General features: G+C 37.7%; 1 protein-coding gene across 1 annotated transcript; it reads right to left on the reverse strand.

The window, feature by feature from the left end:
* Positions 1-4,016: 4,016 nt before the first annotated feature.
* LOC117296946 (fucolectin-like) lies at positions 4,017-17,427 on the reverse strand. Its single transcript, XM_033780050.1, has 5 exons — positions 17,345-17,427; positions 7,068-7,205; positions 6,319-6,408; positions 5,399-5,644; positions 4,017-4,588 (listed from the first exon to the last, which is right to left on the reverse strand). The coding sequence occupies exons 1-5, from the start codon at positions 17,412-17,414 to the stop codon at positions 4,284-4,286; spliced, it is 849 nt and encodes a 282-aa protein (XP_033635941.1). The 5' UTR covers positions 17,415-17,427; the 3' UTR covers positions 4,017-4,283.
* Between the last annotated feature and the right edge of the window lie 206 nt (positions 17,428-17,633).

Here is a 17,633-nt window from a genome sequence, read left to right on the forward strand (position 1 = left end):
TGGACGTTGTCATTCAGTGTTAATAATGAATATGTAAATTGGATTGTAATAATGATAAATGTACATTAATAAATTTATTAATGAAATAATATGGTATACATAATAACAAATGCTGTAATTTTATGAAAACAATTTGACTATGCATAAATTTAATAAGTAACATTTCTCACATTATTAGTAATTTCTATGCATGTTTCTTACAATAAAATTTTATTAAAACAAACATTCGTGCATTAAGTAGATAACAGCATAATAACATGGTAAAGTAGAGTGCAAATAGAAAACGGTGGGCGACTAAAAATGGTTTAACTTACTTAAAGGAACACGTTGCCTTGGATCAGTCGAGTTGGTCTTTGAAAAGCGTTTGTAACCGTTTGTTATAAAATGCATATGGTTAGAAAGATGTTTAAAAAGTAGAATACAGTGATCCACACACATTTGCCTCGAAATTGCGTGGTTTTCCTTTTATTTTGCGAACGAACACGGTCAGCCATTTATGGGAGTCAATGACTCCCATAAATGGCCGACCGTGTTTGTTGACGAGGTAAAAGGAAAACCACGCAATTTCAAGTGATACTTGTGTGGATCATTATATTCTACTTTTAAAACATCTTTCTAATCATATGCATTCTATAACAAACGATTACATACGCTTTTCAAAGACCAACTCGACCGATCCAAGGCAACGTGTTCCTTTAAATGCGACTAGCAAAACCCTAAGCTTTGAAACAACTTTTGAAAGTGAGATTTTGTTTGTAAATAAGTTTTTATCCCAAAGAACAATCTACATGTATATAATTATCAAAAGGAACAAAATCCAAATTCTTACCGTCACTCATCACTCATTATTACACAAATTTTGAATAACAAGTGAAAATGTTGGATTTTGATTTTTCCTTTCCTTAATACCTCACCTTTGAAAACTGACTCAAAATACTCGAGTTAAAGTCACCTGGAAATATAATTTTTTTCTCTTCAAACATAAGAGTATATGCTTACGAACAATAAAACAATTTTTTTAGTAATTGTTTGTCACGATTTATATGTTTAAAAAATATATAAAGTTGTTTGGGGGGCTGACTCCGCCTACCCCTTTTGTGACGTCAATCGAGGCAGACTTTGCCTGCAATGCATATAGTAAACACACGTGCAAAGTACATGTACGTCCAAGTCTTGAGTTGGTACATTTCAAAAAGTGTTTTTCTGCATTCAGCGGCAATACACCTGGTCGGCATTGCCAGAAAAAAACAAAAACAACACTTTTTGAAACGTACAAACTCACGACTTGGTCTGTTCATGTACTTTGCAATTGTGTTTACTCTACGCATTACAGGCAAAGTCTGCCTCGATTGACGTCATGAACAGCGCCCTCTCGGGTCGGGGTCTACTCTTAAATTTGTAAATAACATAAGAACTGATTTTTTAAAACCTTAGTTAACTGTTTATTCACATTCCACTCATCAAAACACATATATTAGTGACAAAAGCTTTATTTTGAAAAAATACCACTTCCAGGTGACTATAAGGGTTTTGCCAGAGCTAGTCTAATTTACTAAATTTACACATAATTGGTTATGGGAACACGAATACCGAAATTTTGAAAAATGGAAACTATAAAATACAGAGAGTATTTCTTTCTGTACTGGTACACTTTCTGCTTCTTCACTCACTTTGACTATCTACGTAGTCACTGTCATGCATGTAGTTCCATAGGCCAATGCTGTCAGATATAGTGCACTTTGTAACTCCCTGTATTGTTTCTCACCATCTTGCAAACTATCCCAGTTTAAGAACAATGTACATACAAATACATTCTCTCCCTCTCTCTTCAACTGTTTTGTTGTTGTTCTCTCTAGCCTTCACTTGAGTTGCCCTTTTGCATTATGTTGGGATTTTTTTTTTTTTAACAAAACATAACCAAGAAACGAACATTAACAAGGTCATTTACCTCTCCTTGGTTACTACATACTTGCCCCTTCATCCCAACACCCCAAACCCAGCTCCCTGTCCTGCCTACCTACCCTGCCTTTCTCCAAGGTGTGTACAAACCACATAGAAGACACCTGAACAATCAAGTATTGGAGATGCTTCATGAATATCAAAATACTTAACTTTTACCAAATTAATTTGTTCCATGCTTTACCTTCCATGAGCTGGGTATGCCCTACGTTTTTTTGGCGAATGTGACCCGAAAATTTAGATGTAAATTTTAATTAGCGTTTTTATGAGTTTTCCTTGAAAGTTGTGCACGAAAACAAAACTGTTTGAAACTAAGTTTAAAAACCTACTAAAGCTAAGCGGCAATTAAAACAATTACAATAGAAAGAGTTGTAGACGGGATCTTGACATTATCTCATGTCGAAATTACCAAAATTCAAGACGCTAAAAAAAATCCTCCACCTTAAAAAATGACGTGTTTTTTGTGTGTGTTTTTTTTACTTTACTATGTAGGCCTACTGAGACGGTCGTTCATTTTGCGGCAGGTTTTGAGACCAATATTTAACGATGTCCATGCCCATAAACGATGCAACGTCATGCATTCAAAATTATTCAGTTTGGTGTCGGTCCTTTTCTGAGCTTTTCATTCACAAAACACCAACGGTGTATTGTAAATAATGGGTATTGCACCATTTGTGTGCATCATTAAGTTCCCCCTTTTAAAATATCTTTCGAACCATATCCGTTTCTTAACAAACGCTTTTTGTAGCCCAAAGCGCCCAAATATGTAGGCAACGTGCTCCTGTATAAGTGGTTGGTAATGGTCGATCAATACTAATTGTATTTTATCTTTAAAACAGGGCCTTAATACTAATATATAATACTGTTTTCCTTGTATTGTACTCATACCTAGAATACGTAATCGAATTGTGTAAAATTGTCTTTCAAACAGCTATACATTTTCTCATGGAGGTTCAAGTACTGCATTTCTAGTGAACAAAAAAGCTCGAGTTAAAAATTCCAAATATTTCACTTTATTTTTGTACCTTCACATCATTCTATTTATTCTTGGGAACTGTATGTGGGTTTTTATGACCTATTTATGAATAATTCTTAATAGGTTTCAGCAAATACGGTTGCGTATGTATTCTATAATATTATGATTCATGAAATAAATAAAATCATTCAAAATATTTATAGTAAAAACTGGTATTTCGGTGTCATAGTGATTTGTGTTTAAGTGTTACAAAAAAGCGTTCCTCACAACGTAAGGAGTTGAAACACCATATGGAGTTACACACGTCCACACAATTTTATCCACGCAGGAAAATAATCTCCTATGGTAAAACAATCTAAGAAGTGTTACTGGCAAGAACGCTTTTCAGATTCAAAATTTGGTGGATAGCAACATAAATATTTGGTATTGTGGATAACAACATAAATATTGGATGTTGTGGATAACAACATAAATATTGGATGTTGTGGATGGGTTTTGTGGATAACAACATAAATATTGGATGTTGTGGTTAACAACATAAATATTGGATGTTGTGGATAACAACATAAATATTGGGTGTTGTGGATAACAACATAAATATTGAATGTTGTGGATAACAACATAAATGTTGGATGTGGATAACAACATAAATATTGGGTGTTGTGGATAACAACATAAATATTGGGTGTTGTGGATAACAACATAAATATTGAATGTTGTGGTTAACAACATAAATATTGGATGTTGTGGATAACAACATAAATATTGGGTGTTGTGGATAACAATATAAATATTGGGTGTTGTGGATAACAACATAAATATTGAATGTTGTGGATAACAACATAAATATGGGATGTTGTGGATAATAACATAAATATTTGGTGTTGTGGATAACAACATAACCACATTACTTCGGAGTGAAATGTTATGGTTACCAAACGTATGGACGATATAACCCGTGACATCACATGTTTACAAAGGAGCAACCAGGTCTGGACTTCCTGCAGGCACGATTTGTACACAGCTCAATGGAAAAAAACATTCAATCTTATATTTATGGAGATTGCACTGTCTAATTCTTATCAACTTTTGATATGATGAAAGTGGGCACATCTCAAAACTTGTCCAGCTTTGTCTTTCATAACTCTTAGTTTTATGTGGGAATTATGAGACAAAATGTCTCTTTTCCCATATGACCAGTGCAATATCTTGCCTGCCAGACTAGCTAAAGAATGTACAAGGTCACACTTATTGTAAACAAAGTTCACAATGGTATACACCTTCCATTTATAAGAAGGTACATAAGATATGAAACTGTACGAATCACACTCACATCTTAATATGGCAACTACGTGCACTTTTGTTTAGGTAAACCACAGGCCACCTTATACATCAAACAATCCGACTGCTGGACAAGTTTCCAATCCTCTGCATTGAAAAATCGGCAACGTCCAGAAGTGATGACGTAGTCAAATGATGTGCAGTTGTCGTGACATCTGCACTCCATGAAACACGACATCGGTGACGCAGCGTGGGTTGAAGCCAGTGGTTGATTGTCCATGCAGGTTTCTGTGTAGACCAAAGTCGACATGCAGTTTCTCATAAAAGTCGGGCCTATCGGAGTGACTGGTGCTACTGATGGAGCTAACGTGGCTGAAAGACAAAATAAAATTACATTTTAACACTTTGTTACGCCCTTTCACCAAAGCAATGCATCCATGAGATTGTCAAAATATGATTCTTCATCTCTTCATAGGATGGACAAGCGGTTTCAGGTTCTATCTTTCTTTGAAGTAAGCACCATCTTTTCAGTGCCCTTGTTATGTCATTTACTTGCGGAGCAAGCCGAAGGGGCATAGTGTTTGCCTTGTCCTTCCGTGGCGTTTCAAAATCCAGCTGGCCATTATATTGTGCGGGTGCAGAAGGCAAGTACATGTATCTGAAGCGATGATAAGTGATACCATGTACCATAGTTTTTGTCTTAAAAAAAATAGCTCAGCAACATTTTATACACTTATTGAAACAGATTGACACCCGTTTCAGACAGGCGCTCCAGAGTCGCACCGAACCAAATTCTATGGCGCCTGTTTAAACCGGATGTTAAGTACATGAAAAGTTCAACGTCTGAAACATGTTGGGAGCAAATGGATGCGCCAGAAGTCGAAAGATCGACTGCTGCAGTCACTCGGAACGACTCTGGAGTGCGTCTTGGTTTCAGACGTCGATCTTGTCGTGAGCTATGCTGAGCCAATGTAAATGTTATGTTAAGTTCGCCTATCTGAAACCAAAATTTATTTGGGTCGACCTCGAGTCGTTCCTAATCTATTTGGTTCAGCGCAAATCTGGCGCGCTTTTTTTGAAACCGGGTGTTAGAGTCACTGTTGCGGAATACTTAGGTCCTTTAATTGGAAGAAAAGAAAACAAATAGCTAATTTAAAAAACAAGTTAATCTGTCAGCTTTACTTGTTTTTGGCAGGCATTCTTTCATCGGGTACTCTTTCACCGTCACTTCGCAAAGAGACAGTATTTCCGAACCACCAACAAGGTCCACACTCACGTACTGGGCTACAACGGGTGGGTCACAAGTAATCATGGTGAGTCCCCCAAGGATCGATGCTTGGGCAGATGTTACTCGAGAGCCACAGATGCCGTTCTGGTAAATGTCGTCATTTGTACCCGCCCGTACGGCAGCATCGTCTAGGCGCTCACCTCAAGATAAACATCATCAATCAATCATCAATAAAGGAGAGAGAAAACATGAGGATTGCTCGACAGACGTGTCGAAGAAGGAGTTTGACAGGCAGGGCCTGTGGGACACAGATCCGCGATTTAAGTTGTACCATGCCCGGGGGTCGATTTCATAAAGAGTTGGGACTCTTCCTAACTTAGGACTATCCTAGGAGATACTACAAAGTGAAGGCTAGCTAGTCCTAAGTTAGGATGAGTAACTCGTCCTAACTCGAGATAAGACTAGTTTTGTGAAATCCAACCCAAAACCATAACAGTGGGGGGGGGGCTGTCGTTCTTGTGTGACCCTAGTGAAGGCTAGCTAGTCCTAAGTAAGGATGAGTAACTCGTCCTAACTCGAGATAAGACTAGTTTTGTGAAATCCAACCCAGAACCATAACAGTGGGGTGGGGGGGGGGGGGCTGTCGTTCTTGTGTGACCCCCCCCCTCATCAAAAAGTCACACATAGCGCAAAAAAAGACCAAATTGCTTGAATTTGGCCTTCATATTCAAGGACCTTCTTACTCCCATACGCGAATAGGGGTAACATCCAGATAAGGACTGGCATTATGTAGTGGAGCACAGCATGATGTATCCCCAAGTTTATTTTTGCTTATTCAATTTATTGAGAAAGTATTGGAAACGTTGTTTCATACCACAGCAGTCGCCTCTATTGATCAGGGTGATTTCTCCCAGACAGTGTGTCGATTGTAAGTCCACCTTCCACCAAGGATCACGTTCCGTATCTTAAAACGACCAAAAACAAAACTTATTATGTATAATGGACAACCAAACAGTTTGGGGTTGAACAAAGAAAACATTACTAGAGCGGGACTTGAGCTAGTCTTGAAGTCAGGACGGTAATTGTTAAGCGCGGTGTGTAGTTACAGCGCGGTGTAGATACGGGGACGAGACACACACCCTCGATCCCAGAATGTGTGTGTGAATTAGTCGCAATTACCCTCGCGCTACCTAAGACTGTTGCATGTGTAACATCGCACTGTGACTGTTGCATGAAATAGGCAGCGCCTAAGGACTTGTCATCAAGTCTAGACTTGAGCCTGCGACACCCATATGTTTGTGTCTAAATCGTGATTCTATACGGAGGCCCGTGGGTTCCAAGTCCTTCCTTGGTAGATTTTTCTTTGCTCAACCTAAAACTATTTAACAACTTTACCCGGCCAGTTGCCCTTGTTGTGGTTTGTTATTTTTACTATTTGAAAGCTCGGTAAACGGCACATTATACCCGGCACCTTGCAAACTCGGCACGCAAAAACCCCAGCACCTTGCAAACTCGACGGCACTGACAAACTCGGCACCTAGCAAACTCGGCACATGCACACATACAAGCTCGACACCTGTCGAAAACAGTGCCGAGTTTGCGAGGGTCCGGTATTCATCTCACCTGTATGTGTGCACGAGTGGTCGAAGAACCTTGTTAAGGAGGGTTTTCCATCAAGAGCTAAAGACGCCGATAAAAGTGGTCCCCTGGATGACTTTGCTGTCGATGATTGACTCGACGGCTTTCCTTGCAGTGGTAAATCTAGAAAGAAACATGTAAATGGGTAAAACAAAATAACAGTTGGTCAAGTCAATGGCAAGCGATTTTACAGATAATTTGTAAATTCCCCCTTCAACAGTATAACATGAACATTGTTTGACCATGAAGTATTGTAGCTTTCCAAACACTACGCTCTTTTGTAACCAAAGAAGTATTGTTTGTTAGTTGATGTAGGAATCCAAAGTGCGCCCTCATTGTTGGACTTGTTCAAAGTTAACTTTTGGTATTGTCACGTGACAATCACTCTCTTTTTCAGCTTCGACTTGGAAGAGCATCTTACTTATTTGGGCTGTGATTCTCTCTATTTCTATAGGGAGCATGGCTCTGGCCATGCTCCAAAAACCTATTTATATGGGATCAAGTGAGTTGTAGAGATATTTGTGAGTATTATTTTGTGTTTTTACCCTCATTAATGCTCAAATTATTGTGATTTTGTAGCTCTCTATTTGGATCGTTTTATTGCGTCCGTTAGTCTCTGTGTGTGCTGACCTTTTTGTGAACTTCGTGCACTGTGTTATGTAATGTAGGCTACATGTAGTGTATACTGTAGTGTTATAACTTTTTGTATGTTTTCTATGGGTTGGAAGTATTAAAACCTGTATAGAAGAGATTTTCATATAATCGTCATTGGCTTACTGACTGTATTATTATTGAAATGTATTTTGGCAAATGCTCGTCCTTTAAAAGGCTTTATTAAGTAGAGGACCGGCTCTCTCCTCACCTTCCCGTCCCTCTCTCTTTATTGATGATACTGATAAACTAACGGCTTTATTAGCTACTAAGTACACAACCTGCTTATATGACAGGTAAAAACCGTCAACAACTATTGTGTCCATAACCTTGTAATTAACCCGCCATAAATAAGTCTTACCAGTGGCCCTTTTACGAGAGACACCAATGGGGGACTTTTGAACACAAGGTGGCAGCAGACTAACCAGGTAAATTTCCATTGTTTACGTAGTTTTGAGCACGCGCTCGTAACCGAGAACAATGGATTTTACCTGGTAAGTCTGCTGCCACCAAGCGTCCCAAAAGTCTCCCATTGGCGTATTGTTCCCTGTGGGCTTATCATTAGTTCCCAAATTAAAATAATTTGTTTGTCCAAGGACGCCTGTGGGTATCTTTTGGAACTCTAACCACGGTTCTAAATTTACAGTGGTAGTCGCTGTGCTTCTTTATATCATTTGCAAATCTGAAACCATTAAGAATGTTCAACCTAAATTAGCCATGAACCTTCCAGCCTCCCAAAGCGATTAACTGTAACATGTGGTGGGAAGAAAGGGCTCACCATGTGTGAAGAACTAAAGCTATATCACTAAAATAATATAGACCGTCATTGGTGTGTGTTGGTAAAGTCAATGGCAAGCGTTTATAAAGATCATTTTTGTAATTTCCCCCTTCACAGCAAAAAAAAATTAAATAAAAAGATAAATGAATAAAATGCAGCTCTACTACTTATGCTGAACACCGCGCTCCCTAGTTACATGTCACTTTTGTTCATTGTGATGATGCTGCAAAAACAACGGCTTACCAATTAAGTTTGACCTGTTGATGGCAGGTAAACAACCCTTTTTAAACCTCGTATAATTAAAAACTGCCATAAATATTACAACTGGCCGTTAAGGAGAGGCACTTAAATGTATACTGTTCTCTAGGGGCTAACATCCTCTCCGAAATTGAAACAATTTATTTTACCAATGACGAAACGAAAAGGCCTAAAATTGGCACAAAATTAATACGCAGTCATCTAGATCTTTTTCCATTGATATCAATGTTACCAAATCGAGGCTGGAAGAACAACATAGTCTGGTTCTTATATATGCAAAATGATTATTAGCATTTTTTTGCTGAGGTACTTGACCAAGATGGAGGCAGCAGGTAAAGGTCTAAACTGTTCTCTTGAGCTTATTCTTTTTTTCGAAACTGAAATAATTTGTGTACCAATGACGAAACGAAAAGGACGAAAATTGTACGTAAATAACGAGAGGCACTTTATAGGTAAACTGTTCTCTGTGTGGCTTATGTCTTGTTCCGAACTTGAATCAATTTGTTATTTTTCTCTATATGACAAAACGAAAAGGACGACAATGTATGCGTAAAATAAGCCTTATTATAAACTGCTCACAAAAAGTAAGGAAACTTTTTTCAATCCAGTATATTTGTTATTATTTATTACTCTCTTTGTATATGGTATATATCAATGCAAAGCTGAACTGTTCCTCTTTAAAATGATACCACATTTGCAATGATTACATGTTGCTGAACTTGGCTACACGAATAACAATGAGGCAAAGTCACAAATCAAATGTGCCAAAATTACCGTTGTCTGTGAATGGTCAGTAGGTAATGCTCAATAATCAAACCGATCAAGCTTTTCAGAACCAATCATTAATGGTTTACACAAAGATTTGCACCAGTGAGCTCATCAGAAACAATTAACCCTCATCTCTTGAAAAACACATTGTTTGATGGGTATTTGCAAGAGGATATTCTATACAGCCGATTACAGTCCCATACTTGCAGACTCTATGACCAAAAAGCCATCTTTCAAGATGACAACGCTCGCCCCCATCGAGCCCGACTGGTGACTGACTTCCTGAACAATGTTGGGGTGCACCGGATGGATTGGCCCGCTAACAGTCCAGACCTGAATCCCATGGAACATCTGTGGGACCAGCTTGGCCTCGCTGTCCGAGCCAGAACCACCAACACATCAACTGTGGCTGACCTAACCAGGTTCCTGAAGAATGGAACGCCATCCCTCATCATCAGCGCATCACAAGACTTTTGTGCAGCATGATAAGAAGGTGCCAGGCTGCCATCAACGCCTTCGGATCAACCATGCTCGTTACTGAACTTCTTGTATCAATAAAGTGTATTAAGATCAGTAATTTGTCTTGCTCTATACCAAACTTCTTGTCTCAAAAGTGGATTAAGATCAGTAAGTTATCTTGCTTGTTTCAATTACAGTGTCAATTTGATTGTTGACAGGGTAACACAAAACTGCTCATTTTGGCACATTTGATTTGTGACTTTGTCTCATTCTCATTAACGTGGTCAAGTCCAGCAACATGTAATCATTTCAAGTTTGGTATCATTTTGAAGAGGAACATTTCAGCTTTGCAATGATATATACCATTATACAAATAGAGTATTAAATAATAACAAATATACTGGACTGAAAAAAGTTTCCTTACTTTTTGTGAGCAGTTTATTTTAGAACTCTAACTTCTACTCTAACAACATGCAGCTCTTTGCATTGTGCTGACTATTATTAGAAAATTTAACCCTGTTAAGTTGTAACCTGGATATAGTGTGTTATTGTTAAAGTGTTTTTTGGATATTAAGTTATCCGTCCTCCCTCCTTCTTTTGTGTGTCCACATAAAATATTCAAGCCATCCGTCCGTTTTATATTGTCAGACCTCTGATCATAATAATCCATTATCAATATTTTCCTTTGTTTGGCCCGATTGTAAAACTTTCTTTAGTGTGTCCTTTTAGTAGCGTGGTGTGAATTACTAGGAAAGGTCTTTTTACCGAATCTAGGCCTATTACAAAAATAACCTTCACAACCACTTATTGCACGCAAAAACCAAAATGGAAAAACAACATGGGAATCACAAACATAAGAGAGGTTGCGCACGCGAACGGATACGCATACGCATCCGTTTAGCTATCCGTAACCTACTTACGTGTAGCTAGCAGGATATCAGTGTCGTCTGCACGTACAGCGGATAGCGAGTGACGTATGACGTCATAACGACGACGTATCCGTCGCACTAACCGTATCCGTTCGCATGCAAAACCTCCCTATAGTTCTTTTAGTGATGGATTTTTTTACTTGGGCTAGATTAAAATGTTGGTTAATTGAAAAAAAAGTTACCTGTACTCGGTTATTTGAAATACAGTTTTTCGAAACTATAATGCAACTATTGGTGAGTGTCCTCATAGCAAAATACAAATTTTACCACATGTGCTTAAAGTGGTCATGTGCATTATTCCAATATTATAGCAATTTATAATTCGTTGCGGTACCCACTGCTGATATGCAAGATTCGACTGCCTCTACCTACCGGATACTCTCGGTTGTCTAGTTGGTAAGACACCTAATCTGGATTTTCAAAGATCGTTGGTTCGAATCCCACCCGAGTTATATGTCTGTGATACTCATGTTTTGTTGTACACAGATTTCGGGAAAGTACCGAGTGTAATTATAGTGTTTTTCCGAAAACCAAAATTCATATTCTTTATCCCCTGGTGCAAACTACCATCTACTAAGTTAATAGGCTGTTTATGTTTAGGTGCAGTAAATACTGCATTTTATTGATTCATGCAAAAAAGGCATCGTCGAGTAACCTTCTCAACATGACCTATATTGAGTGAATTAGACTTGACAGTTTTTCCACTCTGTCACCTCGACCTGACTAATTTGAGACGTGCTGTGTGTCACATTGTCGCAACATGAAAAACGGTCACGAACAATGGAGAGCTGTTGATGGTAAAAAAAAAACCTGGAGAAACGGCTCCCGTAGTATTTGAGAAAGAGGTAATTTTTCACTCAAATATCGAAAGACTTCAGGCCTGAATCCCTTTTAAAGGCAGTGGACACTATTGGTAATTACTCAAAATAATTATTAGCATAAAACCTTTCTTGGTGACGAGTAATGGGGAGAGGTTGATGGTATAAAACATTGTGAGAAACGGCTCCCTCTGAAGTGCCATAGTTTTCGAGAAAGAAGTAATTTTCCACGAATTTGATTTCGAGACCTCAGGTTTAGAACTTGAGGTCTCGAAATCAACCATCTAAACACACACAACTTCGTGTGACAAGGGTGTTTTTTTCTTTCATTATTATCTCGCAAATTCGCTGACCAATTGAGCTCAAATTTTCACAGGTTTGTTATTTTATGCATACGTTGAGATACACCAACTGTGAAGGCTGGTCTTTGACAATTACCAATAGTGTCCACTGCCTTTAAGGCATCTGGAGGGAACAATCACAGATCTAATTACATTCTATATCTATTGTTAACACGAGTACGGACGAAATACAAGTAAAAAGTTCTTTTTTTCACCTTGATTGAAAAACTCGATCATGGCTACAGCGGCTATACGAAGCAAATTTCCGGCATTGAAAATGAAAGGTTACGTTAGTGGGGATTGGGCGAGTTGGTAGTTGGTCAATGAAAACCGTTGTAACCCTTTGTTATAAAATGCATAGAAAGATGTTTTAAAGGCAGTGGACACTATTGGTAATTGTCAAAGACTAGCTTTCACAGTTGGTGTATCTCAACATATGTATAAAATAACAAACCTGTGAAAATTTGAGCTCAATCGGTCATCAAACTTGCGAGATAGTAATGAAAGAAGAAAAAACACTTGTCACATGAAGTTGTGTGCGATTAGATGGTTGATTTCGAGACCTCAAGTTCTAAATCTGAGGTCTCGAAATCAAATTCGTGGAAAATTACTTCTTTCTCGGAAACTTTGGCACTTCAGAGGGGGCCGTTTCTCACAATGTTTTATACCATCAACCTCTCCTTATTACTTGTCACCAAGAAAGGTTTTATGCTAATAATTATTTTGAGTAATTACCAATAGTGTCCACTGCCTGTAAAAGTAAAATATAACGATCCACCGCATAACTATGCCTCGAAATTTCATCGTTGTTAATTTGGTAACGTTTCAGAAACATCCAGGGAACTTCTATACACTGACCAGGGCCCAATGTCATACCGCTGCGTACTAGCGGCCGATTCTGTGCTTATTGTGTGATTTCCTTTTCACAGCTCTGCTTACCGTAAGCACACGAAAAGACATGCTAACCTTCGGTGCTTACCGCACAAAAATAAACGACGTCAAAATGCAAATCCATGGTGAACGCGCAATGTGGCCGCCCAATTTTTCTGCTAACCTGTGAATGAAATAGACCTTTTCTTTGGCAACGTCACAGCCCGAATTTTGCCAACCCAGTTTGGAAAGCTATAGAAAGCCATAAATGCAAATCAAAAAAAGATCGGTACTGTTTGTAAACAATGTTACACACAATTTCAAAAATTGGAAGCTTCCAGTTAATGTTTAACTCGGTTAAAACTTCTGTTTTTACGAATGGGTGTTTTACTAACAATCGGCCGACCATGCCAACAAAGACGGTTTGTTTATCAACAAAAGAGATGTCTATACGCTGTCATTGCACCTTAGCAAATTTGTCTGCAAGAGTAAGCACGAAACTCTGCTTACCGTTAAGCAGTACTATGAAATTGGACCCTGACCCTTAGATCAAGAAGTACGCTCCAAAAACACAGTTATTTATTTGCCTTCCGTCCGCGCCCAGTCGCCAGCATTTTTCCCCGGGTCTGCTCGAATGATGCATGCTATAGCACAGGCATTTTCATCACAGTTTACAACGTTTTTACTGGTAAGACTATATATATAGTCAAATTTAATTGCTATATTTAAAGGCAATGAACACGTTTGGTATTTGTCAAAGACCAGTATGCTTACTTGGTGTATCCAAACATATGCATCAAATAACAAACCTGTGAAAATGTGGACTCAATTGCTCATTGAAGTTGCAAGAAAATGATGAAAGAAAAAATACCCCTGTTGTACAAAATAGAGTAATTTCCGATATATGAACAAAAAGCTTCTGGCCTGAAGTCTTTTATTATTTTAGTGAGAAATTACATCTTTCTCAAAAACTACGTTACTTCAGAGGGAGATGTTTCTCACAATGTTGTATACTATCAACAGCTCTCCATTGCTTGTTACCAAGTAAGGTTATGATATTTTGTGTAATAAATTTACCAAACGTGTACACAGTGCCTTTAACTGAGTTTGGAGGGGTGTAACAATCTCCCCGAGAACAAGAAAAATTTAATTCATCACCATCGTACAAAAACCCTCTAATGAGCAAAGGGACATTCAAGTTAATGGTATCAATAAAATAACTATTCAAGTCATTTCTGCAAAGTGTTTACGTTTTTTATGGGATTAGGTTTTTTTCCAAATTGGATTATGTGGTAGTAAACTAGGCCATTGCAGTGCCATTAAGAAGTTTGATGATTAAACAAATATTCAAATTATCTTGTTGCCAAGGGACATAAACAACCTTGACATAAGGTGGGCATTTGAAAGAACGCATTTAGAACTCATGAAAAATATTGTTAACATTTAAAACTTTTAGTTAAATCTTGTGTGATGGCAATTTTAAAGACACTGGACACTGATAATTGTCAAAGATAGTCTTCTCACTTGCTGTATCTCAACATATGTGCACAAAATAACAAAGCTGTGAAAATTTGAACTTAATTTGTCGCCGAAGTTGCGAGATAATAATGGAAGAAAAAAGCATGTCAAATGAAGTTGTGTGCTTTCAGATGCTTGATTTCGAGTCCTCAAATCTATTTCTAATGTCACGAAATCATAATCGTTGAAAATTACTTCATCCTCGAAAACTATACGTTACTTCAGAGGGAGCCGTTTCTCACAATGTTTCATACTATCAACAGCTCCCTATTGCTCGTTACTAAGTAAGGTTTTAGGCTAGCAATTATTTTGAGTAATTACCAATAGTGTCCAGTGCCTTTAAGTCATTTCTGCAAAGTGTTTAGACTGGGGGAGTCGAATTAGGCCTACGTTTTTAAAATCTTTATTTTCTCTTCTTTAAATTGGATCGTGTGGTAGTAAATAAGGCCATTGCAGTGCCATTAAGAACTTGGATAATTAAACCCCCAAAAATATACAAATTTATCGTGTGTCAAGAGACAGAAATAATCTTAGCTGGCCATGTAAAGAACTCATTTAGAACTCACGAAACTATGGCCGACCTTTTAAACATAATAGTTAAATAATGTGTGGTAGCAATATTAACTCTGTGGTCTCTCAGGATAAAAAAAATGGGGGTGTTTCCACTTCCCTAAAAGGTTAGCTAATTAGGAAAAGAAATTAAGTACCGAGTAACCATATAACTCAAGTAATTCTTGACATTAGTGAATAAGAAAACGATGTTTGGAAAATGCGCATACAACATTTCTTAATTAACTTTAGAAGATGTGGCAGGATTAATTGATAAATCATAACATTTTGCGTAAGGTTTTTCATTCAATTAAAGGCACTGGACATCTTTGGCCTGGAGCCTTTTATTATTTGAGTAAGAAATTACCTCTTTCTCAAAAACAACATAACTTCAAATGGATCCGTTCCACAACATATCAACAGCTCCCATTGCTCGTTACCAAGCAATATAAGTTTTTATGCTAACAAAATGGAGTAACTACCAATCATGTCCAGTACTTTCAATGGCTTAGATCCAAAAGGGATGGACTCAGTTTTGGTGAGGGGCAAAAAATTTTTTATTATCAATAAGCCGCTGCCTGCTACCTCCTTAATACTCAAACTACCTGCTATGCTAAGATTGATAATGGCCAAATTGACAGCAGGATTTGTAAAAACAAAATCATTCAACGATGTCTTCATCGCCGTTGCAACCTTGCTTTGTAAAAGTCGCCAAGCCCAAAGATTTATTGATTCTGCAGTTCCTGGTAGCATCAATATCAGACAAAAAATTCCCATTGTGTAGCGTTTCAAAATAAACACTTAGGTTTCTATGGCAAACTGCATCGCAATTTAATTACCGTGTTTTAGCATTTACAAGAGCAACGTTGTGTGTTTTGGCATCAAGGTTGTACTGATAGCTATTATTCATTACACCCTGTACCAAGTACTACAAATATATTGGTAATTACTCAAAATAATTATTAGCATAAAACCTTATTTGGTAACGAGTAATGGGTAGAGAGGTTGACAGTATGAAGCATTGTGAGTTACGGCTTCCTCTGAATTCGAGAAAGGAGTAATTTTCCATGAATTTGATTTTGAGACGTCAGAGTTAGATTTTGAGGTCTCGAAATCAAGCATCTGACAGCACACAACTTCGTGTGACAAGGGTGTTTTTTCTTTCATTATTATCTTGCAACTTGGACAACCAATTGAGCTCAAACTTTCACAGGTTTGTTATTACTATGCACTAGTAGATACACCAAGTGAGAAGACTGATCTTTGATAATTACCAATAGTGTCCATTGCTTTAAGACTATAATTAAAACACCCTTGTGCCAAGTACTACAAATATTTTGGAGTGTCCGATTTTTAATAGTATTAGGCCAGGTTTCAACCTGACGACAGACAACCTTAAAAGGTTTTTAGACGTCAAGCCCGGTTCACACTTCCTGTGAGTGCATACGAATTCAGTTTTTGCAGCGAATGTGAGCACATTTCAACAGGTCTGGCCACACGTGAGTTTTGTGTAAAAGGGGGAAGGGCATTTTCACAAAATCCCCTCATTTTGTAATACAAATATTTTGTAAACAAATTATTTGTTGCGAATTTGTGACGCCAACATTTTTGAACGCATTCGCATTCGCAGGAAATATGGACCAGGTTTTAGGATTTTTTGTATAGGTTTAACTGGTCAGTGCTAGGTATAGAAGTTAAACACCGTTCCTTTGGAATCATACACAATCGGTACACACGCACCGTGGACACATTTAAAGACAGATTGATTTTTTTTTTTTCAACAGCTTTTCAGTAGTTTCTTCTTTCTTTTATTTTCCTATGTCCCCTCTTTCCTCTGTTGTTTATGGGGTTTTTCATCTTCTTTTCATGCGCTTTGAGCACCTTATTATGTGGATATTGCGAATTAATGTGGTATACTTAAGATTTGCTTGTTACCTTTAAAAAATTGGTTGAGGTCACGGCATTTATGGCGCATTTTTTTTTCAAGAACAAAGTAAGAAAAACAAAAACCAAATGCAAACCGAAACAATGTCGATTATAAAGCTCAATTTAACAGTTTTGACAGAACGACAAGCTGAAAAGATTGTAAGAGGTTTTAAAGCCAAGTGTTTTTTTTTTTTTTTAAGTTTATGTTGATATGAAGATGGACTATCAAAGAGTGAAATATACTCAATTAATACAAACAATTAAGTTGGTGGGCCTACTATAACTGACAAGTAATTTCGTGTGGTCGTATATACAGCTTGGGTGCAAAACAAACAAATAAATTGCGTGCATCTTTAAATAAATAAAAAAAGGTATAATTAGAAGGAAAAAAACTCACCTGTCAGGGCACAGTGAGAAATTGAGCCGAAGCAAACAACCACAAATCCAGCTGCAAAGATTGCCAACATTTTGTCGAGTAAACAATATCCTATCAGTATCATCAGCAGATCGCATGCATCAATGGTTGTAGTATCGCGGGAGCACACATGCAAAAATTTACCGATTTTGCTCTTCCGGTCACGTAGGTATCAAGCGCATACAAACAAGGCGTCATATTATCATCAGTAAAGGAAATTGCAACACAACATAAAGTAGGTCGCCTATATGGATGATTGTTCCATTTTGCT

This window comes from Asterias rubens, chromosome 11 (genome assembly GCF_902459465.1).
Source record: "Asterias rubens chromosome 11, eAstRub1.3, whole genome shotgun sequence".
NCBI classification, from domain to species: Eukaryota; Metazoa; Echinodermata; class Asteroidea; order Forcipulatida; family Asteriidae; genus Asterias; species Asterias rubens.

Coding starts and splice junctions, on each gene's coding strand:
- LOC117296946 (XM_033780050.1), bottom strand. CDS start 17,414: ATGTTGGCAATCTTTGCAGCTGGATTTGTGGTTGTTTGCTTCGGCTCA. Junction 7,206..17,344: donor TTCTCACTGTGCCCTGACAG/GTGAGTTTTTTT, acceptor GTTTCTTTCTAG/ATTTACCACTGCAAGGAAAG. Junction 5,645..6,318: donor CAATAGAGGCGACTGCTGTG/GTATGAAACAAC, acceptor GTTTATCTTGAG/GTGAGCGCCTAGACGATGCT.